General features: G+C 39.0%; 1 protein-coding gene across 3 annotated transcripts in view; it reads right to left on the reverse strand.

The window, feature by feature from the left end:
- The window catches only part of HEATR1 (HEAT repeat containing 1), a 46,009-nt gene that overhangs the window by 2,175 nt on the left and 18,828 nt on the right, over window positions 1–25,006 (reverse strand). For all 3 annotated transcript variants that reach the window (XM_058669383.1, XM_058669380.1, XM_058669381.1), the window contains exons 18-42: window positions 23,750–23,933; window positions 23,465–23,601; window positions 22,085–22,277; window positions 19,618–19,787; window positions 19,144–19,302; window positions 16,758–17,000; window positions 16,364–16,495; window positions 14,605–14,708; window positions 14,326–14,469; window positions 13,744–13,862; window positions 13,526–13,647; window positions 12,014–12,142; window positions 10,353–10,583; window positions 9,533–9,659; window positions 8,397–8,557; window positions 7,612–7,658; window positions 6,205–6,328; window positions 4,840–4,980; window positions 4,140–4,432; window positions 3,332–3,482; window positions 2,207–2,365; window positions 1,917–2,051; window positions 1,706–1,810; window positions 1,453–1,621; window positions 447–601 (exon numbers count right to left, since the gene is read on the reverse strand). In XM_058669383.1, the coding sequence (XP_058525366.1) occupies window positions 447–601; window positions 1,453–1,621; window positions 1,706–1,810; window positions 1,917–2,051; window positions 2,207–2,365; window positions 3,332–3,482; window positions 4,140–4,432; window positions 4,840–4,980; window positions 6,205–6,328; window positions 7,612–7,658; window positions 8,397–8,557; window positions 9,533–9,659; window positions 10,353–10,583; window positions 12,014–12,142; window positions 13,526–13,647; window positions 13,744–13,862; window positions 14,326–14,469; window positions 14,605–14,708; window positions 16,364–16,495; window positions 16,758–17,000; window positions 19,144–19,302; window positions 19,618–19,787; window positions 22,085–22,277; window positions 23,465–23,601; window positions 23,750–23,933 (3,834 nt within the window). The remainder of the gene's footprint in view (window positions 1–446; window positions 602–1,452; window positions 1,622–1,705; window positions 1,811–1,916; window positions 2,052–2,206; window positions 2,366–3,331; window positions 3,483–4,139; window positions 4,433–4,839; window positions 4,981–6,204; window positions 6,329–7,611; window positions 7,659–8,396; window positions 8,558–9,532; window positions 9,660–10,352; window positions 10,584–12,013; window positions 12,143–13,525; window positions 13,648–13,743; window positions 13,863–14,325; window positions 14,470–14,604; window positions 14,709–16,363; window positions 16,496–16,757; window positions 17,001–19,143; window positions 19,303–19,617; window positions 19,788–22,084; window positions 22,278–23,464; window positions 23,602–23,749; window positions 23,934–25,006) is intronic.

Here is a 25,006-nt window from a genome sequence, read left to right on the forward strand (position 1 = left end):
CTATGTAGAGCAAAAAAGGACAAACAGGTCTCAGTCTTGCTTCTGTTTGAAGAAATACACAACACATAACATTCCACCATCCTTCATAATAAGCAGGTTCAAACCTAGTCCTACTCTAATATTTTCTATAGCACGTGCACTGCCTTCCTTTGGCATTATTCCTTGCTGTCCAGTAGACAAACATTCTCAGTGAAGCTATTTTTTAAAAAGCTCATTTTAAAAATTAATTACCCATAAAAGCCTTTTGTAATGTCTAAAACAAATTCAAAAGCCAAATTATAAAAAAAAAAAAAAAGCTACAGTGAAGTATTATCCATACATCTGCTTTGAAATAGCACCTCCCTCCCCAAAGAGAAAGCCTGGCACTGTCATTTCAGCAGCTGCACGGCCCATGCAGCCTGGACACTGTTGGCTCGTCACACCAACAGACAGTTCTGCTGGGTTACCTGGTCCACCAGTGGCATCATCAAAGCTTCTGCTCTCTCCTTACTTATGAAATGTTGCGTATCAAAAAGGAAGATCTTATATAAACAGTTCAAAATGAACTGCAGCAGTAAGCAGCATTTCTCTGGATCGTTGTCAGAGTCAAAAAATGCTTCATCTGTAGATGAGAGTAAAACCGGGAGGGAAAAAAAACCCCATGAATCTCATTTAACTTCCACTGATTACATTAGAATTACAGAACCATGACTAGAGACTGTTTCTAAGGTGGCCTAAAGATCATAATTAGGATGAAGGCAGAACACAAAACAGACAAGTAGCTCAGAAAAGAAATTCCTTCCACTGGAGTTGTCAAGATTCAAATCCTCAGTTTGATCAATCAAGTTAAATTATCTCGACTGTCAAGTAAGGTCACTTATCACTAGAGAATGAATCAGTCTTAGTGTTTTAGTGCACACTGATTTTATTCTTTCTCCCAGGTGAGCTGACTCAATAACTTTTTTTGGGTGCTGGTGCAGTGGCTCAGCATACTAATCCTCCATGTGCTAAAGCTGGCATCCCAGATGGGCACTGGCTGCTCCACTTCCCAATCCAGCTTTCTGCTTGTGGCCTGGGAAAGCAGCAGAGGGAGGACAGCCCAGGTCTGTTGGCCACAACATCCATGTGGAAGACCTGAGAGAAGCTCCTGGCTCCAGGAGTTCAACCAGCCTACCTCTGGCTGTTGCATCCTTATGGGGATTGAACCAGAGGATGGAAGATCTCTCTCCTCGTGCCTTTCTGTAACTTTGACTTTCTAAGTAAAATAAATATGTCTTTAAAACATTTTTGTCCATTGCACCTAAATAAACAGTACAAAGTCTGATGACAATAAAGTACTATTCACCCTCCTTAGCCTAGAATTCAAGAACCTTTACAATCTTGCCTGAGCATGAGGCTGTGCTTTATTTTTACTTTACTCTCTGCAAGGCACACAGAGCCTGGATATCAGGTGAGACGAGTAAGCCTACCAACCTGTTTTGGAGATGTTCACCTGGTTCAAGGTGTCAGCAAAAGGTTTCACTAAGTGACCAGCAAACAGAGTGAAAAGTCCTTTTAGCTTATCAGCAATGCAGTCTGCCAAGTTGTAAAATGTCAACAGTCTATCCTTGGGGGCATCTTCTGTTTTAGCCCAATCAAAGAGCTGGAAGGATAATTCAGCATTAGATTCATCTACACATCATGTCACTGAGAGCTACAAAGATGCTAAAGCAGAAGAAAGCCTCACCTTGAAGAACAGAGGTCTGAATGTAACCTCAGAAAGTTTTACAACCATGCTGACTAGACAGTCAACAATATAATTTTCTGTTTTTCCAACTTCCTCCAGATCATTCTGAAATTAGAAGAGTACATTTGTTAAGAATCCTAACATCTCAATTATTTTGGCAAGTACAGCTAGATTTTTCCTTCAGTTGTTAAACAGGTAGCCAGCAACTTACCTCCGAGTGCTGTGCCCGGAAGTCCAGAGCCTCCAAGAAAAACGAAGTTAACTGAGACTGGTGGGAGGTGAGCTCTTCCTTCTTCATCACTCCAATATGTTCTCTCAAGATGCTCATAAAAGGACCCATGTGATTCTATCAGCAACACAGGAAAAGGGCCATTTAAAAATTATTCTTGGAGTTCAGCAATACATTGTCCAAGCAATTAAATAACCATAGTCTTTTAGTACAAATTGTAAATTTTAGCAACATCATCTTTCTCCAAAGTGTAATACTCAATATGCTCTAACCTTCCAGTTCTTTTCAATCTGCTTGTAAGTTTTGCTGATGGCTGGCAACAGAACTCGTGGTGAGAGTGTGGTTGCCAGTGTCTTTCTAAGAGACGTGAGACGAATACTCGCTTGTGAGGTAAAACTCACGTCACTAGTGATCTTCTCCAGATGAATAACCTATAAATATAAAGGAATATAGCATAAATATAAAAACCAGTGATCCAGGTCGATACAGGGCCTCAATGCCAAGCATAAAATGGCTTAGTGATGACCTAAGTCAATTCAAATGGTAAGTGTTTGGGAAACAGGGCAAATCAGCTACACAGAATTCCTTGAATTCCACAAGGCTGAGTCCTTAGATACTTGCAGATAAAGTGGGCAGACCCTTCTTTCTTAGCTGTGTGCCAGGGAGGAGGATGAATGGCAGATACAGAAGCCCGGACAGCATCCAGAGATGATTCTCTTAGAGGACAGGAATCCAGGGACCAAACAAGAGTCCAGTTCCTCCTCTGTAAAGGCGCAGGGACCTGTCCTCAGAGCAGAGGTTCCTTTCTGAGAGACAGCTGCTTTGAAGCGCTGGCTTAGAGTGTGTGACCTTGCTAAGGTCATATGCACCATGATAGTTAAGGCTCCTAACGTCTTTAGTGGCAAATGATCAACAGAGCAGTAATAAGCAGAGGAAATAGGGGCCATACTCTGGCATTTCGATCAAAACACCACTTGCCCCAGTGTGTTAGTAGGCAGCCATGTCATACAGAATTAGGCATTGCAAGATGCCTTAGGGTAAAGAAACTTCCCATTGAAACAAATGGGACACACCGATTTCCATGATGAAGAACAGCCAGTTAGCCAGTTCCATCAGCCTAACTTCAAAAACCCCACAGAAAACAAACACCAACAAACCAACCAATGATGAAACAATGAGATACCTCTGCACAATTTTAAAAAGTCTTACTAAAAAGTGACCTCCACATCAATGTCAGGATTACACAGAAGGAATGACATACAATGAGTAAAAAATAAGCATGTTTTCAGCAATGAAAACCCTTCCTGTCAAATAGAAATTACAACTTCAAGAGGGAACGACATTATTAATTTCTTACTGTATGCTATGCCCTGTGCCCCACCATTATCTTGACCCACCTGGGACAGAATGCCTTCCAGGTAGGGACTGATGAAGTGTGGCAGCGTCTCAACAACCTTCTGCAGGGCAGCCAAGGCACTGAGTAGATAGATCTCATTGGAGAGCAGCTCAGTTGTGTTTTTCATTGTTGTCAGCAATGATGGCATCAAACTAGAAATAACGAACAAGAGTTTCAAAGACCTGTAAGTACAAACACCCTGGAGACTGGAGAAAAGGTCTTTAGATTGTGTCCTCTATGCCACTGTATATGTTACCTCACTCTGTCTACACATTTTATGTGACCAAGTGCAAGAAATCTCCTAGTCCTAATAGTACCTACACAAATAACAATTTGTAAAATTAGCAGTATCTTTCTAGTGAATACCTGCTGTGTATTAGGCACTGTATAAAAAGCCTTGCAAACGGTGCCCTACTGACATTCCTACTATGTGGGTAATGTTTCTGTGCTGTAGGTGGCAAAATCTTAACAAGTGATGTGACCTGTACACAGCTAGTAACTGTGAGGGTCAGGAGGGCCTACCCTCCCACGGCACCAGCACAGGGCAGCTTACCCAAATGGATGGGCCCCCTCTGTCAAAGCACTGCACTCACTGACTCCTAATTATAGCAAGGTCAAAAGTAATGAGAAACAGAAGATAAAATGAACACTACAAACCTGTACAAGAAAAGTGGGACTGCTGTGCCTTTCAGCTTGGAAAGATCAATTAATTCTCTGCCCCATTTACTTAAAGGGAAGAAACAAGTCACTGGGCTGTGACTGCTTGGCCTGCACTGGATTGCAACGGTTACTGTTTACAAGCAGCATACCTGGGAAGCTGAGGGATGGCCAGCGCTTCCAGGGTGGAGGCCACCTCTGCTATGCACAGCAGGGCACTCCCCAAGACGTTCCTCTCCTCCTTTTGCTCTGGGGCAATCAACTTCACGGCAGTGTTCAACACTGGGACAAATGATTCTGGGTTTTCTGCACCAAAATTCTTACATAAAAGCTTAAGGGTATACAAAGCAGTCTGTCTGTTGATTGCCTGTTCTTCTTCCACTTCCTTTTTCTTACGCTGCACAATGGCCAAAAGCACTGGAACCAGTTTTAGGAAACGGTCAACCTAAAGAGGACAGCAAAAATCCCCCAAGTAAGTAGAGATGCAAAAAAAAAAAAATGCTAGTTCATTTTCTCATCTTCCCAGCAGAAAGCTAAGTGGGAATCAGACTAAAGGATCCTAGATACATGATTAAACATAAGCAACTGTTTCTTCATCTGCTCTACTTATTGCTAAGCAAATGAATGTGTTCTCTGGTCAATTTCTGATTTATAAAAAGCAAGCCAATATTTGGGAGTAAGAGAATTTAGACTTATGTCAAAGTGAACATCTGGTCCATATTAGCAAGAATTCCATTCAAAGAGCTCTTACAATACAATTTTAGATGGTAGCACTGGAGAAACTGAAGGGGTTAAATGCAGCTCTTTACTAAAACAAAGGTTAGTATAGAGTTCTATATGGTATTCACTCACTGTTTTCATCTTCCAGGATGCACTGTGCTGTAGTTTGTTATTCAAAAGATCCAGTGCTTTCCGGCGAACAGATGGCAGGGAATGGTCTAGAAGACCTCTAATCACAAGAATGAATGTTTCTGTGGGCAGCAAAGCATTGACCTACAGAGAAGTTTCACACTTAATGCAAAAAAAAAGTAAGATCAACTCTAATTAGGACAGATTTCTATTCAGTGCAGACTTACAGGTGCCAGGCATTTTCACACATATTTTCTTCACTATTTTTTTAGAGACAGACAGTGAGTACGTCTCAGATGCAGGCAGACACATACATAAACACAGAAGAGAACTGCCATCACCTGATTCCCTCCCTAAATGCTCACAAAGGCTGAGGCTTGGCCAGACTACAGCCTGGAGCCAGAAACTCAGTCCAGGTCTCCTGATGGGCGGCAGGAATGCAACATCTGCGCCATCACCTACTGACTTTCAGGTACTCCACTGGGGTTACAAGTGTCACACCCAACAGCTTCACTGCTAAGCCAAATGCCTTCCCATACACATGTTCTTGTTCAATTCTTTTTCTTTTTTTTTTACTTTTTAAAGATTTATTTTATTTTTATTACAAAGTCAGATATACAGAGAGGAGGAGAGACAGAGAGGAAGATCTTCCGTCGGATGATTCACTTCCCAAGTAAGCGCAACGGCCGGTGCTGCACCAATCCGAAGCCGGGAACCTGGAACCTCTTCCGGGTCTCCCACACGGGTGCAGGGTCCCAAAGCTTTGGGCCATCCTCCACTGCTTTCCCAGGCCACAAGCAGGGAGCTGGATGGGAAGTGGAGCTGCCGGGATTAGAACCGGCGCCCATGTGGGATCCCGGGGCGTTTCAAGGTGAGGACTTAAGCCGTTAGGCCTAGCCACCGGGCCCTCTTGTTTAATTCTTACTGCAACCTTTCAAGTAGTCATTACAAACTAATTTATTAAATAAAACAAACCCTGATGTTAAAAATAAGAGAATTGCTTAAGGTCATGTAGCTAGATAATTTAGCAAGATTTGAACACTGATCCTAGTATTAAGGTCAGAGACACGTTTTACACATTTAATATTTTAATTTTATTCTACTTTGAATAAAGTAGGATATTACATCATATATTAAGTGACTGTATAGAAAAGCCTTAGATTTATTGGTGTGCATGCTCTCAGAGATGGTAGTGGGAGATCTGTTTTCCTGAACAACTTTATTTCTAGTCATCAAGAGATTAAGAAAAAAAAAATCTAAGCTTCACTATATTAAGAGAAGGTATTGCTAAGTTTATTCATAAAATAATTTTAGCCTGACATAAACATGAGCAAAGAAACCTGGTAATAGGGAGAAATGAAAACTTACCTTATCTAACATGTCGTAAGCTTTGCTAAGCAGTGCTCTCCAAAACTTCACAGTTGGTGTATCTGCATTTTTTTCCAGAGACTGTGCCACAGCATTAATATAACCAAGAACTGTTTCTAGCAACCTAAAACATAGGAGACTCATTTGCAAATAGTGACTAATGCATTTTTAAAAACTTACTTAGCGGCATTAAAAAAATAATAACAAATCAAAACAGAACAAAAAAAAATTTTGTTTGAAAGAAACAGAGACAGAGAGGAGGAGAGATCCTCTATCCTCGGTTCACTTCCCAAATGGCCACAAATAGGTTAAGCCATGCAAAGTTGAGAAGATGGAATCTCCAACTGCCATACAGGTGGCAGGGCCCAGACACTGTTGCTATCTTCTGCTGCCTTCCCAGGCACTTAGTGGGGGTTGGATAGAAAATAGAGCAGCTGAGATTTGAACTGGCAATCAATTATGTGTCACAACAGTTTGACCTGCTGTGCCATAATGATGGTTACAGCTAAAAGCATTTAAAGAACTCACACCTACCGTAAGCTGCAATGTTTCAGAAAGAAAAGCAATGAAATAATTTTGTACTGAAGTATTTTAAAAACTATGTGGAAAACCAAGTACTACTATTAAAAAAAAAACCACTAAGGAGGGAATACATGACTATTTCCTGAAGGACAGTCTTCCCTCAGGCTCAATGAGGTGCTGAATCAGCAACAGTGGGCTGACTGTGCTTCCCAGGTTGGCATATTCTGGGAATTTTGGTCCTAAGTTAATGGCAACTGTCAACAGCTCACCCCGTGCATCATTTAGATCAAAGACGAATGCACACAAACACACATAACTTGAGTTTCTGACATCCCATGGAGACAGAAAGACGGATCTATTGACGCCTGAAATGGGAAGCCTACTTACAGAACTGGAACTTGACAATATGCAATGATAGCATATGGGTATTACAAATATACAGAACAAAAAATGTATAAACTGGGCCAGGTCAAGACACTAAAAAGATATGAAAGCTAAATATATTATTGTGGAAAAGATAATGACGCAGAAGAAAGAGTGATAAAGGATACTGCTGGGGTAATCAGGGAAAGTGGAAAATGAATTGTGGAGTAGGTTAATTATTCTACCAAACAGACAGAACACTTGAATTTGGTAAGTGTAATGCATTTTTGTAACAGCATCTCTTACTCTTAGGAGATGCATGCTAAAGTATTCAGAAGTAGGACAGGCATATTTATGACATTCAAATGGTTCAAAGAAAATATTTATATAAAGAATAATAAAGCAAATGAGTGAAGATGTTAAAGACTGTAAAGAGGATGTATGGAGAGTTCCGTGTATTCTTCGATTTTTACTATCAGTTTTAAATTACTTGAAAAAAAAAGTTAAAATAAACAAACATACCTTTGCTCAAGACCTTTTAAAATCTGAGGACCACCATTTCCAACTACCTAATTTCAAAGAAGTTATTATTAGAATAGTATGTCAGCTGGTAGGACATGTGAAATAGGTTTAATGAAACTCAGATTAGTCACTCAAACCTTCTCTGCTGACATTACAGTTTAATCAAGTTTAAATCACCTTCACTGCATTACAGTAACTCGATTTCTCTAAACTTATTTTAATTACATTGGATTTACAGTATTTGTAAAGCACTACAAAGATTCAGAAAAATAGTTGACAATCAACTCATTTATTCACTAACAGCATCCTTGAGGCCCTGGCCCTGTTGCCTCCCTTACTACTGTTTACCTCCTCCCTGAGGATAAGCACTGTACGTCCTAATCTAAAAACTTGTTTTATCTGGTTTTGAACTGCATATAACTGGGATCACAATGTGCACTCTTCACTTTTTCTTTCCATAGTATTTGAAAGTGTGCCATGGAGGGTCACCTATGTTCGTTTAGCACAACTTAACCACTGTCCTGCTAGGCACTTGGGTTGTTTTGGTGTTAAGTTATACATCTCTGCTGGATACATACTAAAGAGTGGAATGACTGACTCTTACATATGTGCAACCTTAGGAGAACATGCCAAACCATTTTTCCTGGTGAAGATATCATTTTATAAAGGCATGTCTCATGGAAACATGGGACACTTGCCAAGTTGCTTTTTTACTAGTTTAAAATACAGTTCCTTTAAAAATACAAAATAATTTTTATCATAAACACATTAAAAGGACACATCACCTTTTTGAGAAAATTACTGGAAGCCAGGAGCTGAGACATGAAAGACACTGACAAAAATTTAAAATGCCGCAGTTGCTTGCTAGTGTGAGTGTCTACATTAAAAATCTGTAGCATTTCTTCTTGTGATTCCTTCCTATTAGCTACTACTTTGGAAGCGGTTTCTGAAAAACAGTAACAAAATAAGTAACTTTACTCATCTTCAACCTGACCCCTTACTACACATGCAAGACAGAATGAGCAGTATGGTACAATGTGGTTAATGGGACACAATTTTCGGACAGAAGTTTGTTAATCCATTATTCCAAATTTCTTCCATTTACCCAAAGAATGTGTATTTAAAAAAAAAAGTATCCAACTGTCCTGAGGTAAGGATGTATGAGACAAAAAAGACAATCAAATGGAAGCTGAAGACTGCACATGAGTTTTTAAAACATCAGCTCTGTAGAATTCCTTATATTTGAATAAAGGAGGTTAGGGTGTGGTGGTTGGGGATCCCACGGTGTGACACACAAAAATCACTCTCCTAAAAATGATCCAGTGTGACAACTCTTCCTTAAGCCCATCACACGGGATAGCTGTCTAGGCACCTTTCTAGTCTGTCACTGCCGAATGAGAGTAGACTGCAGGACAGGCTACTCTGTGGGCACTCAGGGGTAACATGGCCGATGGATGGACACACAGAAACCAGTCCCCAGGCATCCTCAGTATTCTCTACCACACTCTGCTATTCTGAAGAACTAAGAATGTTTAACATTATCAACCCTTTCTGACGCTAGCCTCACTGGTGCTGCAATTAGTGGAATTTTCTTCAGTACTCTGTTGTAAGATTTTAACATTTATTTACCATTTTGTTGCAAACGTCTTCACAAAAAATTTTAATGGAAAGCATAGAGACAGTACATTCCTAAAATCTGTTATTGAAAATAACTCATCTGGACAGTAGTAACATTCCTCAGCTAAGATACCACACAGAATGCAAGTTTAAAATGCAATGTATGACAAGAAAGGATTCCTGATAACTATTTGAGAAAGTATACAGCCATAGGCTCAAATACAAAATAGATTCTAAGGATACACTACATCCTTTTCTGCTTTTTAGCTGATGGAACAATAAATAACACTTGACTTGGGCTTACCCTCTTTATCCTCTGGCAGCTTTGTTAAATACTCAAGGATATTCATCAAGCTTTGTATTTGATGTTGAACACTAAATTCACAGCAGACTGAAATCCAAAATTCAGTGTCTGCCTCTAAAGTTGCATCCTATAGGAAGGGAAGAAAAAAAGGTAACAGAACTGTACCAACAAGCAGTACTATGTAAGAGGTATGTTTAAACAAATACTCTTTAGCATGCTATCATATATTTTCCCCATTGGCCATTAACAATATTTTGAGTTTCTTTTATAATTATGAGGTATAATGCTAGAAAAATCTGCATCATGATTTCTAGCAGAACTGAATGTATTATATCACTTAGAGCAGGTCTAGATCTACTCCCAGATCCATGTCCAGAATGTCACTTCAAAGCAGTTCTTGACTTTTTAGTCCTGCCCTTTTCTGTTTGAATGAGGCTCTCTCCGACAATTGCCTGGGTCTGCCTTACTGATACAGATACTCCTGTCTTCCTCCACCAAAATGCCTTGAAAAATCATTGTCAAGACATCACTTCTTTTATTTAAGCCCTACTCTGTTGGGTTTAAAACAAAACCACCAGCATGGCACCAGATGTTTCCAGAGAAGTCAATCAAATTGTTCTAAGATGTTTCACTATTATTGAGGATATTCTGAGAGCGGCAGGTTCCGAAAACAACTTCACAGAATTCCCTTTTTTGGAAAGGTCACTGACAGGCACTGTTCGATAATTTATATCAAGAACCACCGGTCCTATGTTCAAACTGGACACAGCACAAACTCTGTGTGAGACATGACCATTATCACCCCATCCTATATTCTGACCTTTTCACCGTAGGCAGCCACCAATACTGTTTTGGTGACGTACTGTTCAAAAAGCAAGAGGAGAAGAACCCAGAGAAATTTTTCTGCGCTTAGTGTGTCAACAAGCTGAACAAGGATGGGCAGGCGTCGGTGCTCTGGAACATGTGGCAGTGCATCCACAAATACACTAATGATTTTTACTACAATTTCTTTCACGTTTCTTGTGACTTCCACAGAGTCTCCGCTATCAGACTGCAAAACAGAACAAGTAGGAACAATGAGTAAGAGCAAATAATCCTGCAAACCAGCTTTTTTTTTTTTTAAAGATTTATTTATTTTTATTGGAAAGTCAAATGCACAGAGAGAAGAAGAGACAGAAAGGCAGACCTTCTGTCTACAGATTTACTCCCTACGTGGTTGCGAAGGCAAAACTAAGCTGATCTGAAGCCAGGAGCCTCCTCTGGGTTTCTCACATGGGTGCAGAGCCCCAAGGCCTTGGATCATCCTCAACTGCTTTCCCAGACCACAAGCAGGGAGCTAGATGGGAAGTGGGGCCACTGGGATTAGAACCAGCGCCCATAAGGGATCCCGGCACATTCAAGGTGAGGACTTCAGCTGCTAGGCTACTGTACCAGGCTCCAGACTACAAGCTTTAAATGGACAAGGCCTTCAGATGTACCCCAGAAACTTATCTAGCAAATGCTGACAAAGTTCTATACATAAATATTCAATATCTATCATATTCTAGACATTCTCTGACTGACAGAAATACAAAAGGAGATTTATAAACTATATGAAACAAGATGTGCATGCGAAAAGATAACAGGAGGCAGCAAAAGCCAGATGTGACCATGGGAGGCCACAAAAATCACATGGAACTTGTGTTACGCTTTGGAGAAAGGGCATATCTAGGTAAGCAGAGGACAGTTCTCAATGATTTTCTACTGCTCTCAGTAGAAATTCAAACAACTTTGATCTGGTATTGGTATAAAAACACAGTTGCTCTAAAAAATTTTAGTTGCTGAGTAAATGTGAGAATGAATTAAGGAATGAATACTTATAACCCTCAAAATGAACTCATTTTCTCTACTTCAACCTGAGTCAATCATCTGTTAGAAAACTAAGTCCTCTGCTTGTGAAGGTGCTAGACACAGAGATCAAAGGTACTGAGCACAGTCACTCCTGGCATGGCCAAGAGCACACCAGTGGAGCTACACAGAATACTCTAGTAACAACCAATCTCCTTCATCTTTGAGACTTATTTTCCATCTGTTCATTTCTTACTTACAGAGAAGACATCTCACTTTCACCAAAATAGTCTGTTCAAGGAGAATGCTTGGAAAATGTTGAAATACATGCTAACAAACTTGCCATGGAAATGCTAAAAGTTCCTATCCTCACTGCTAATAGAGATATCATTAAACTGATGCAATTTCCCTAGACAGATGTGATTTCACCGTCAGAATATCAAGACATCTTTATAGTCACATTTTCAGAGCTGAACCAGCTGCAACATGCACTGCATATTCTTGGAAAAGAAATCATTGCCTCTTAGCCTTACCATTCTAAAATTTAAAAGGCACAAATAAGCAAATGCACATTTCCTAAATGTTCAACATCACCTATATGCAAAATTTAAAGATGAGAAAGAACATACTAAAGACAGAATAAAAACAGCTTACCTGGATAAGTGCTGGAATAACCATTTTCACAGTCTTGCTAATAACTTGAAAACTGTAAGTATCATCTAGGCGCATGACATTTGCTCCCATAAATGTAAAAATAGACATAATATTATGTAGAACTTTATCCTGAAAGAAAACACAACTATCAATATAATCTATTTCAAAAACATCTAAACATCAATGATTCACTATAACTAACAAAAGAAACATCTGATTTCAAAATGAGACAAAGACTTTGTTCCAAGAAAATATGTAAATTGTCAAGGCATCTGAAAAACGTGAGCATATAAAAAGATGTTCATTATTAGTCACAAAGGAATGACAAAATCTAGACACTGCTTTATAATCAACAGGATGTCCACAAAAACAAAAACAAACAAACAAACCAGCATGTTGACAAGAATACAACCAGCATATTGACAAGAATGTAGAAATTGCAATCCTCCTAATGTTGGTAGGGACAAAAAATGCTGCATTCATTTGGAAAAAGTCTGCCAGTTCCTAAGAATGTTGAACAGAGAATTACCCCATGTGCCAGCAATTCTATTTCTAAGCTCCCCAAAACTAAAATTGTGCTCACACAAAACCCTGTAGGTGGATTTCATAGCTACTTATAAATTCATGTTACCTAAAAAATACAAACATTACAATGTACATTAACTGTCTGACAAACACAATGTGTTTTTTACATTCATGGAAAAGAATACTTACGCAAGATTCAACAGAGATGGATTTCAAAAACACTATTAAGTTTAAGGCATATAGAAAAGACCACATATGGAATGACTCCATTTGTATAATATGCCCAAAATAGGCAAATTAACAGACAAAAGTAAATTACTGGTTTCCAGACACAATATGGTGATACGGGATATGTGTAGCTGCTATAGGTATGAATTTATTTTAAGGGGTGATTTAAAAAGGTTCTGGATATAGATAGTGGTAATCACTATACAATTTGTGAATATAGTAAAACCACTAGCTTATTCCCAATAAATGGGTGAATTTTCAGAGAACATAATCTTAAAGTAAAAACAAAGGGAAAAAAATCAATGATTTTTAGTTTTTTTTTCCCTGGATTATTACCACCTTTGAGAGTTATATATATATTCTCTTTCAAGAAACAAAGCAAAACAAAAAATGCACCCACAGAAGTAAACCTTGCACATAACTTTAATGTATTAAAATCCCTTACAATTCACAGAAAATACTAGGCTAAAACCTCTCAACTAAATTCTTAATACAAAAATGCTTGCAATAAAAAAAAAAAAATCTCTAAATGATATATTTTACCTATGGAACATAATCAACAATCCTGCAAAGATTACTATTATTTCCATTTCACAAACAGGGGAACCAAAGCTTGGCCCATGCTTTCAGCGATTAAGAGGTAGGACCATCCTAGCAGCACTTGAAATTCTTCAACACCTAGCTATATAAGTTTCAATGAGTTTCCATGGATGAAAATATTTGAAATATCTGCTTAAGCTTAAAACCATTAACACTTACCGGAAATATTCCAGCAATTGTACCCAAAAGTAAAAGGGCATGATGATGGGTTTGAGGCATCTCCGAAAGACGGATGCACTGAACTATTAGTTCCACATTAAACTTCTCCTCATCTACAACATCTAGAGCGGAGAGAAATTTTTAAAAATCCAAATAGCAGGCATATTCACAACCAAAACAGGTAGGTTTCTTACCCTTTCCTTCCAGCAAGTACATACCTTTAGGTATTTTGCCTCCATCTGGAGAGAGTTTTTGGCAGATGTTGAGCAGACAACCAAGAATTAACTGTTTGGTGTATTCCATATTTCCCTGCTCCTGTGGCAAAGGTTCTAAACACCTTTAGGATGTCCCATGGAGAAATGATAGGAAAATAAGGTGTAAAATTCATTGTCATATTAATGACCACTAGCCAAAACTCAAATAAGGCACACATAAAACACTACCATGAAACATAAAGCCTACAAACATAATGCAAGGCAATTTTGAGAATCACCTTTTCACATGAAAGTACACCCCACAACTCAACAGCATATCCTATCACAACTTGTATTTCCACATACAAATGTCCTGGGCATGAAGGTGGAGAGAAGGTTAGTTGTTATTTGCTGCATGCCACTAAAGAAGGTCACTTTGGGACACTGGCAATGTGTACTTAAAGTCTTTCTGCTAGCAATGAAACCATAATTTGTCTTATGTTACAGATTATCCAAATGAGACTGTCAAAAGGAGAATGCTAAATAAATAAGATAGATAAGAATTAGAACCCTAGTTTTGCAAAGATTAAAGCCCAGTGTCATTACCTTGATAATAAGTTAAAAAGAGTTGGTATCAGTATGTGAGGACTTTTGAGTTTCTTCTTGTGCTGTAACAGCTCCAGGATGAGGGTTACTCTTTGCCAATAAGAATCTCCAACTTCTTGAACAGTTTCTAGATCCTGTGCTTTTCTGAGAAACAGATTAGAAAAAGTTGAAAAAGCAAACATTATAACTGCCAGGTAAAAACTATTACACTTGGAAACATTCACAAGGATTTCAGCCTGGGGAACATCAGTGTGCTGTCAATGCACTGAAAGCTCTTACTTCTGCTGCATTTTTTGTCTTCTTGTTTGCTGGATTGTGCCCAAGGGTTTAGCTTTATCTGGTGGCTCCAGTTCTCTCCTGACTTGCTCAGCATTAATAGAAATCTGGAAGAAGAATAGTTAAAGACATATCTCACTGGGATAAAATTAGATCAGTAAGTGAATAAAAGCAATAGGATGAAAAGATTCATCTCTGCTTTTTTAATTGTATCTCACTCTTGATCCTGCTCACCCCTCAAAGTCAAATACCACTGGTAATTCATTATGTGTCTCTGTGGAAATTTTCAATATATCAACAGCTGTAGGAAGATTAATAAATAAATACAACAATACAACAAAGAGCAAATTATTTAAATTACTTTGGCTCTTGATCTGTTTTACCTTGTGCAATCTGAAGAACTACCTATATCATCACTTATTTACTTCATTATATAGTATCATGTCAGAGGTACAAGAAAATATTTCCTGTAAAAGAGTGCATTTTGTCAAAATAATGAAAACCACAGATGCAAGTTCCATTTTATCTTTGATATGGCGTGTCTAGAAATATGCTCTCTGGTTGTTGTCTATTGAGACAGAAGACAAATTTCAGCTAACACTTTCCTTTCAGTAATCCTGTAAATGCTCCAGAAAATCCCTTTTGCACCAATCCCCATCTCCCATCCCCCCAAAAAATGTGCTGCAGGACATGTTGTAGCGGCTCAGCAAGATAATCCTCTGCTCTGTGGCACTGGCATCCCATCTGGGTGCCAGATTTGGGTACCAGTTTGTGTCCCGGCTGCTCCACTTCCCATACAGCTCTTGCTTGTGGCCCTGGAAGCGGGAGATGGCCCAAAACCTTGGGGCCCTGCACCCACATAGGAGACCTAAAAGAAGTTCTTGGCTCCTGGCTCAGCTCTGGCCATTGTGGTCATTTGGGGAGTGAACCAGAAGATGAAAGATCTTTCTGTCTCTCCTTCTTTTTGCAAATCTGCCTTTTAAAATAAAAGTCTTGGAAAAAAAAAAAAAAAAAAAAACCATTTCAGAGAGTGAGAGAGAAAGCATGACAGCTTTCCACGACATGCTCCCCCCTGCTGGTTTACCTCCAGATTCTTGCCACAGTCAGGGTGGGCCAGGGGCCAAAGCAGGAGCAGGGAACTCAATCCAGATCTCCAAGTGGGCAGCAGGAACCCAATTACTTGACATGTTAACACTGCCTCGCAGGGACTGTTTTGTTAAAAAGCAGCAACAAGGTGCCACAGCTGGGTACTGCCCAAGGACTCTGATGTGGGATGCAGACATCTTAACTGCTAGGCTAAATGCCCACTTCCCTGGGTGAAAACTCAAGTCAATCAGCACTAAGTGTCCTAACCATGTCTTAAGTGCTAGGCCACCCCATACAAACTTTATAAAAGCACCGTTGTACATGTAAAACCAATGCACAGATCGTAAACAATATATGCTATTAAATACATGTTTAAGTTAGGTAGAATAGTGACTCAACATCCAGTCATTCATTCAATCCTTTTCCTTACATAAGTAATTCCATCTAACAGTCAAACACACAAAACACAACACGCCCTATCTGATAAAAACTAGAAATAATAAAAGTAATATTAAAGACATAGTTTTCATGAGTTATTTGCTATGATTTGCTTTTCCAGGCTTCTTTTGATACATTTGCACTCTTAAATCTTTTGTGAAATTCAAAATAATTAACCATGGTGTCATTTGGAAGAGATTAAGCCATTAACAAAAATTACAGGAAATTTTTAACTTACCCCTTTAAAAACACTGCTAACAGTCTGAGCACAAAGTGAGTTTTTACAGTTCACCAGTAAATCAAACAACATTTGCAAAAGCTTCTGCTGAACCTTCTCATCTGATAGAGCTGCAAAAAATGGTTTTGTGATCTACAGGATAGAAAAAAGGCAACTTAGTTTAATGAACAAATCTGAACCCCAAAAATGAGTTTTGTATCATTCACTCAGTACAAAATTGTTTCCCATTTTTTTAGTTAAAATTAAAATTTTTTCAATGTACCATGTTCAGTGGATTAAGTGTGTCATATTCCTTTGCAACATGTCCATTATACCTATAACTCCCAGTAACTTTGTCTAGTTTAAATAAAACATATTTGTACATGCTTTAAAATGCCTGTAAGAAGTTACTAACCTTTTCAAGGGCTGTGATCTGAACAGTCGGCATTCCGGTGTAAAGCTCCTTGGTTGTGTGCACAGCTTTTAGAAATATATCTAGACTCTTTGGGTCCCTATGTAGAAGGGAAACTGAATCTTCATTATATTTTCCCAGAGTAAGATGCAAAACAATGAGTTCGTCTTTCAAAACAGATGTAGGCTCCTTTTGGATCTTTTCTAGTAGTTGTTCAATCACAGGCAACAGTTGAGAAAGCACCATCTAAAGACAGGAAAACTTATCAGTAAATAGTTAACCTACAGCATCATGTTTTGGATTGTTTGAAATGATATCTAAATATAAGTTCCCAACTGCAAGACTGGGAACTGAGCCTGGAGAAAAAGAAGTCCAACGATGACCTTTCGGAGGAGAGGACAGCTGACAGCCCCCAGAAGGTACTCTAATCCTCTTCTGGCCCATCTGTACTTCTCAGAAAGTTTAAATCTTTCTGCAATGAACACAGCTCATCTATGAGCACTCAAGACCATTCAAAAACAAAACATACAAACTAAAATTGTAGAGCACAAAATAATTTGTAGCCCTCCCTTAGGTATTCTGCACTTCCCTCAAACGTTGTTTCAACTTAGTTTAACTAAAATTACACTAATTCAAATTACGTGCACAAAGTTTTTAACAACTAAACCACAGGCCGGCAAATCATGGCTGGTAGGCCAAGTTCTCTGGACCACATGTGTTTCTAAGTTTTGTTTACCCAAAGCACGGTCATGCTCATTTATTTACATCTTGTCTGTGGCTGCCTTTCTGACACATTGGCAGAGTCATAACAGAGACTATATGGGATGAAGCCTAAAATATATTGGGGCGAGGGTGGGAAAGCAGCATTACGTCACAGCAAATTAAGCCACTGCTTATTACACCAGCATCCTTTACTGCAGCAAGCTTCAGCTCCTTGTTAACATGGCTGGGAAAGCAATGGAAGCTGGCCCAATTACCTGGGCCAGAGCCTTTAGTCCAGATCAGCCCCAGCCATTATGGAAGATAATCAGCAGATGGAAGATCTCTCTCACCCACTCTCTCTGTGTTACTCTGCCTGTAAAAATAGTCAGGGGAACAGTTCCAGAGCCTATTCTAAAAATATAAAAATCTGCAGATGCTCAAGTCCCTATATAAAATGGCCATAACACTGGCATACAACCTACACACATCATTCTGTGTATTTAAGTCATCTCTTGATTTCTTTTAACCTATGCAATGTAACTACTATATAAAGAGACCAGTGTAATGGCTCAATGGCCAATCCTCCCTTACAAGCACCAGCATCCCATATGGGTACATGTTTCAGCTGTCCCACTTTCCATCCAGCTCCCTGCTTAAAGCCAGGGAAATCAGTGGAAGATGTCCCAAAGCCTTGGGATCCTGCACCCGCCTGAGAGACCTAGAGGAAGTTCCTGGCACCTGGTTTCAGATCAGCTCAGTTCTGGCTGCTGAGGCCATTTGGGGAGTGAACCAGTAGACAGAGGGTCTGTCTTTGTCTCTCCTACTCTGTAAATCTGTCTCCACCCCAATATTTTTTAAAAGTATCTATTATACTGCATTATTTAAGGAATAATAATAAGAAAAATGTCTAAATGTTCAATAGAAATAAAATCTCTCTGCACCATCACCCAGGCCCCGATATTTCAGATTACTGTGATTACTGACTCCAAACCAATGGAAATGGAAGAACCACTTGTCCTTACCACAGAAAGTCTATCAACTCCTAATCAAAATATATCAGGGGCAACTCAGAGAACTGCTAAGTGTAGTCTATTTGCTGATACCAGCAGAAACAATCAAATGTTTTTGCTTCATTTTACCCATTTTAGTTCTGTGGTCAGGCCAAATGCATGTGCATTTTTGGGAATACTAGGATAAACTTTTTTCTGCTGATGAGCAAATGCCAAACACAACTAAAAATAAAAATTTTATAGCCTCTTTTTCCTTTTTTTTTTTTTAAATCATAGGCTTCCTTTAGAACATTGGAAAGCTATGGAAAATGTACAAATATATTGTATAAAAAACAAACTAATTTTTATATTCTTATATCCTAATTATTTCCCTGATTAGAATTTTCATTCAAAAAACATACAAATCACAGTCCTTTATTGGTAATTAATCCCTGCGAGATTTTAAAATCCATTTAAAACCAAGTCAATGAGGTAGGGATAAAGTGAACAAAAAATAACCAACATGTGCCTTCCGTATTTGTAACTTTTTCTCTGCCACAACTCTTGTCTCTCAAAACAGCAGGAAGATCACTTCTGGGTGCGCAAGTGAAACCTCACAAATGCCTTCCACATGCACAGTTATAGCCATTCTTTAGCAACAACAGATGGAGCGCACAATCCATTTAATTTATACATACCTCGCTGTTGACATCTTCAAATATTTTCAGCAAATCTTTTGCAATGTAAGATGGACAACTACATACACAATGCAGTAGATTCTTCAAAGTTTCAGACAATTTCTGCTGAGATTTCACTTTCTTTTCTTTTCGTAATTTTTCAAATAAAGTAGCTAAATCCTAGAAGAGCAAAAACAAAGTTGAACAAAAAAGGGCAGAGTACAAAAGCTAAATGACTAATGATGGAAGATTCTTTCCCAAATAAAGGCATTACAGGTTATTAGCTTACTATGAAAAACCAAAAGAAAAGTTACTGAAACTGAAATGTCTTGCTATCTTTAAGAAACAAGAGGAGAAACACAAGCAGATAACATTTCAGTTTATATTTTCAATGACTTAAGTCTGCCAAAATCCCTACCAAGCACTATGTCAAGAATGGAGATGTATGCATGGACATGCACACACTCAGTTATCTTTGCTAATTAATGAGTTTACCTGTACAACATAGGCGGCATCTGAGGTGATCTCCTCTGCCTTAGGAACCAAATGATCTATCACAAGTTGAAACGGGGATACCACTCCACTGAAGGCCTGGAGACAGTGGACAGCAGCCCTACGCACTTCTTTTATGGGGCTCCCCAGATTAGTGAGTAGAGATGTCACCACTAAGACAGAATGGAAGAAAACAATAAGCAGTAGTTTTTAAAACAGCAGGACAAAAATTTTAGTAGTATCAAAGGTAGAAGCAAAAGTTTCTCTTTCAGCACAAACTCTCACCAGATACTGTTTAATTACTTCTTTACTATTCTACAAAAATGCTTTGCTTCCAGTTATATTCTTTTGAACATATACACAATAGTGTCTGTTCAACAACTACTCTTACATCTCAGTGTATCCAGGAAGTGTTTTTCACTTAAAAATAGACATATCTAAATCAAAATTTCCCTTTTACTTATAAAGAACACCATGATATTTTATGTACTTTTAAAACTAGTACTTGGCTGGAGCCTAGTACATTGACTCATCTGGATAATCTTCCCATTTCCAAGTGCTAGGCTCCCATATGGTTATTGATTTGTGTCTTGGCTGCTCCACTTTCCATCCAGCTCCCTGCCTGCGGCCTGGGAAAGCAGTTGAGGACAGCCCAAAGCTTTGGGATCCTGCACTCGCGTGTGACACCAAGAGGCTCCTGGCTCCTGTCTTTGGATTGGCTCAGCTCTAGCCATTACGAGCATTTGGGGAATAAACCAGCAGATGGAAGTTCTCTGTGTAACTCTGCCTTTCTAATAAAAATAAATACATCTTACAAAGAAAAAAAAAAACCCATAAAAAATAAACCCAACCCTAATACTTTGCTAGTAAAGTTTCCAATCAATTTTTTTCTAACCTTTTCTGTTGCTCAGAAAAACTATTCCTCACTCTAAATGAAATTTTCAAACACTGATTTATTTATTGAACTAAAAGAAGCAGCGGGCCCGGCATGATAGCGCAGTGGATAAAGTCCTCGCCTTGAACCCACTAGGATCCCATATGGGTGCTGGTTCTAATCCTGGTGGTCCACTTCCCATCCAGCTCCCTGCCTGTGGCCTGGGAAAGCAGTCGAGGACAGCCCAAAGCCTTGGGACCCTGCACCCACGTGGGAGACCCAGAAGAAGCTCCTGGCTCCTGGCTCCTAGATCTGGGTTGGTTCAGCTCCAGCCATTGCGGCCTCTTGGGGAGCGAACCATTGGAAGGAAGATCATCCTCTCCGTCTCTCCTCTTCTCTGTATATCTGCCTTTCTCATAAAAATAAATAAAGATCTTTAAAAGAAGAAGAAACAGCAGCAAGGAGACAGAGTATCTTTCATTTGCTGGTTCATTTCTCAAATGGTGGCAACAGCTGGTTAAACCAAGCTGAAGCTAACTATGAGGAAGTTCACCTGGTTCATCCTTTGAGTGGCAGTGGACCAAGAACTCAGACCATCATGCGCCACCTTGCCAGATGCATTAGCAGGAAGCTAGATCGGAAGCAGAGCAGCCAGGGCTTAAACAGGCACTCTGACACTATAACAGCATAGTAAGTCAAAATTTAATCTGCTGCATCAAAATATTGGCCCTTCAAAACAAATTTATATAGAGATATCATAAAGCACAAAGCAATACTCAGAGAAACTATACACATACATCGTATTTATATAAAAAGCATAACAAAACATAACATTGGGACTGGATTTGTGTGGCAGGCTAATTTTGCTGCCTACAGTGCCAGCATCCCATTTGGGCACCAGTTCAAGTCCTGCATAGTTCACACTAATGTGCCTGGGAAAGCAGTGGGAGACAGATGAAGCCCACATGCACCCACGCACTCAGATGGAGCTCTGGCTCCTGCTCTCTGCCAAGCTGAGGTAGCTGTGTGAGTAAATCAACAGCTCTGCCTTTCAAAAAAACACACAATATATATATGTATATTCAAATACATTCACACATGTATCTATATTTGAAAGGCAAAATAACAAAGATCTTTCATATACTTTATTTTTTAAAGATTTATTTATTTATTTTTTATTTATTTTTATTTTTATTTTATTTATTTATACGGAGAGAAGGAGAGACAGAGAGAAAGATTTTCTGTCGGCTAGTTTACTCCCCAGGTGGCCACAAAGTTAGAGCTGAGCCAATCGAAAGGCAGGAGCCAGGAGCCTTTTCTGACTCTCTCATGTGGGTACAGAGTCCCAAGGCTTTGGGCCATCCTCCACTGCTTTCCCAGGCCATAAGCAGGGAGTGGGATGGGAAGTGGGGCAGCTACAACATGAACCAGTGACCATATGGGATCCTGACACTTAAGGGAAAGGACTAGCCAATGGATCTGTTACACTAGGTCCCGTATATACCTGTTAAAGTTACATAGTTTTCCAAACCATATAAAGCACTTATTGGGAGAGCATTATCAGTTGGTCATACAAAGCAATGCTACTTTCAATACCTGGAGAAGACATGGATGCCAGCTGGTGCTTACACTCTATCTTCTGAGATGACAGCACTGCACAGGCTATATAAAGAGTTTGAGTGTGCAGTACTGCTTTCACACTGCAGTTAAGTGGATTTGAAAGGCTAGAACTGTAAGTCCATAAAACCGAAAAGAACTTGAATAATTGAGAAATATCATCCAGATGTACCTAATTAAAAAAAAAAGTAAAGTTTAATCCTTATCCAAAGGTTGGTTGTAGGTTGTCTTTTTTCTAGGATTCAATTATAAAACACATCCTAATGTTTTTGTCTTATCATCTTATCACCTGAAATTATTCTAAATTTTTTTAAGGTCTTTTTTTTTTTTAAAGATTTATTTTATTTTATTTTTTTTATTACAAAGTCAGATATACTGAGAGGAGGAGAGATAGAGAGGAAGTGGAGCTGCCGGGATTAGAACCAGCGGCCATATGGGATCAAGGCGAGGACCTTAGCCACTAGGCCATGCTGCCGAGCCCTAAATTTTTTTCAAAAGATTTATTTGCAGACACACACACACACACAAAAGGCAGATTTTACAGAGAGAAGGAGACACAGAGAAAGATCTTCTGTTCACTGGTTTACTCCCACATGGTTGCAACGGCTGGAGCCGAGCCAATCCAAAGGTAGGAGGTTCTTCCGGGTCTCCGACATGGGTGTAGTGTCCCAATGCTTTGGGCCATCCTCAACTGCTTTTCCAGGCTACAAGCAGGGAGCTGGATGGGAAATGGAGAATCGGCACCCATATGGGATCCCGGCTTGTGAAAGGCAAGGATTTAGCTACTAGCCCCTGCGCTGAGCTCTATATTTGATATTTTAAGCTACTGGGAAAGAAGTCATTGAAACATGACATTCAGGAAGTTCACTGTGTACCTGAAAACACTGAAAAATGGTGACATGAAGTAGAAGACGTAGATGAGAGTAGCATCTAGTAACCATCAGTAAGAAAACACTGACAAGATGGAATGCATAATGTCAATTGTGTGGAGAGAGCACGTCAGACATGAACAAGAACTGGAAACATGGAAGTCACTTGTGCCCAGGGTAAGATCTCCTAACTTTGCAAATGCTAAATAACCTCTGTCAACATCAGCTTTCTCATTTGTAGATGGTACTAATCAATTACACTGGGATTTTGTAATTCTTAAATACAGTAACTGGCCTAAGTGGTATTCTCTGCTCAACCTACTGACCGGTGTCATGATTACAGTACTGCACTCCAGAGCTTGTATTTATCATCAAACACTGTCTAATGCTTAAGTCTATTTTTGTTCCCACTATAAACAATCATAATGAGCATAACCTACAATACCTTCTTATATGGAAGTGTATGTCTGGCACCAAAACAGTCAAGTACCTTTTTCAAAAGTTTCATCAGAACTTTGAAATGGGAAGCATGAGAACCCCAAAGTATCATCTCAAACAGTCCAATAAGCAAGCGCAGATAGTTTCTGCTGTCTTCTTCCATTTGTTCAGGGTTCCACCATGTATCATCTGTAGAGACATGGAGGGAAAGAAATGCCACACAAACCTATGTGAACACATGACTGGGAACTTCGTAGTCAACACAGAGGACAACTGAACAGCCAAGAATCTGTTTCGCATAGTACCTTGGTTAAAAGAGGCACAGGGTGTGTCTTACCTTTAGGAAAGGATTTAGGAGCCTTTAGTGCATAAATAAAATTTTTCAGGGAAAATACAAGTAAAATGGAATCTTCCACCGCAACCCTCTGGGCCCCATGGAGCTGTTCTATGTAATGTGCCCACAGCTCCACTGGTATCCCTCGGTCTATCATCAGCTCATACTGCCATTCAGAGGGGATTTCCTGAAATGAGAAAGGAAACAATAGGTAGCAAAAACTTAAAATGTTCCAAAGATGGATTATATCGGTGGACTGCAACAAGTGTACAAGCTCTTTGCATAATACATAGAATTTTGTCCATAAATGGAATTAAAAGATAAAATTCATTTTTTGTTACATAAAAATTTTGAAATCTACTCTATAAACGCGTTTCGAGTAAAAAACGATTAATAGCTTTTATCAGATTCCTTTAGAGATGTAACTGCTTTCATAAGAGAAGGCAAGTAAAATAAACATGGCTTCATTTTGTCAGCTTCATCTCAAAACACTATCCCCGCCCCCCAAAATTTTATTGAAATAAATTTTGCCTATAAAGAAGAGGCTAGGACTAAAGAGGCATGTTTCCAAACAGAAAGAAAAGTCAAGTTCCACTTGAATTTAAATGTGGATGTTATGTTTTCACATTTTCATTGGTCATCTGAAAGTACGTGAAAACATCTGAACACGTAAATGTTTCTCACACAAATAATTTTTAAAAAAGTAACAAACACAAAGGTTTTCAAAAAAATTATATTGTAAATGCTAAAAGGGCTTGAAAAAGGGCCTAGCAAAATAACAAAGGAGACCGCACAGACAATACAGAGTGATGAGCTGGAAGGAGAATAGAACAGAGTCAGACTTGCAAGATAATGTCTTTAGTGAGGAAGGAGATGACATGATTTTAACGAACAGTGGTTATAAAATCCAAAGTGCATGTAAATGTGAAAAACATGGATTTCATTTAGCAAGCTCTGTAATGAGTAGGCCCCTGAAACCCGTGAGGGAAAATGAAACACTCATGTATATGGAAGATTTTAATGCAAATAAACGTGTTATCTCAAGATATGGTAAAAATACAACCAGTTGATCACGCTCTTTATTAATACTATCAAAAACAACACTGGGCTACAGAGATCCAAATCTAATGTTATATTATAGTTCTATCCTTAAGAAACAATAGGATGAAATACTATTTTATTTAAGCACTGATACAGCAAGTGAATTCTTCCATCACTAAAGGTAATTAAAAAATTACTTTACTCAATCAAGATAAAAAG

The sequence above is a fragment of the Ochotona princeps genome, chromosome 10, assembly GCF_030435755.1.
Source record: "Ochotona princeps isolate mOchPri1 chromosome 10, mOchPri1.hap1, whole genome shotgun sequence".
NCBI lineage: Eukaryota > Metazoa > Chordata > Mammalia > Lagomorpha > Ochotonidae > Ochotona > Ochotona princeps.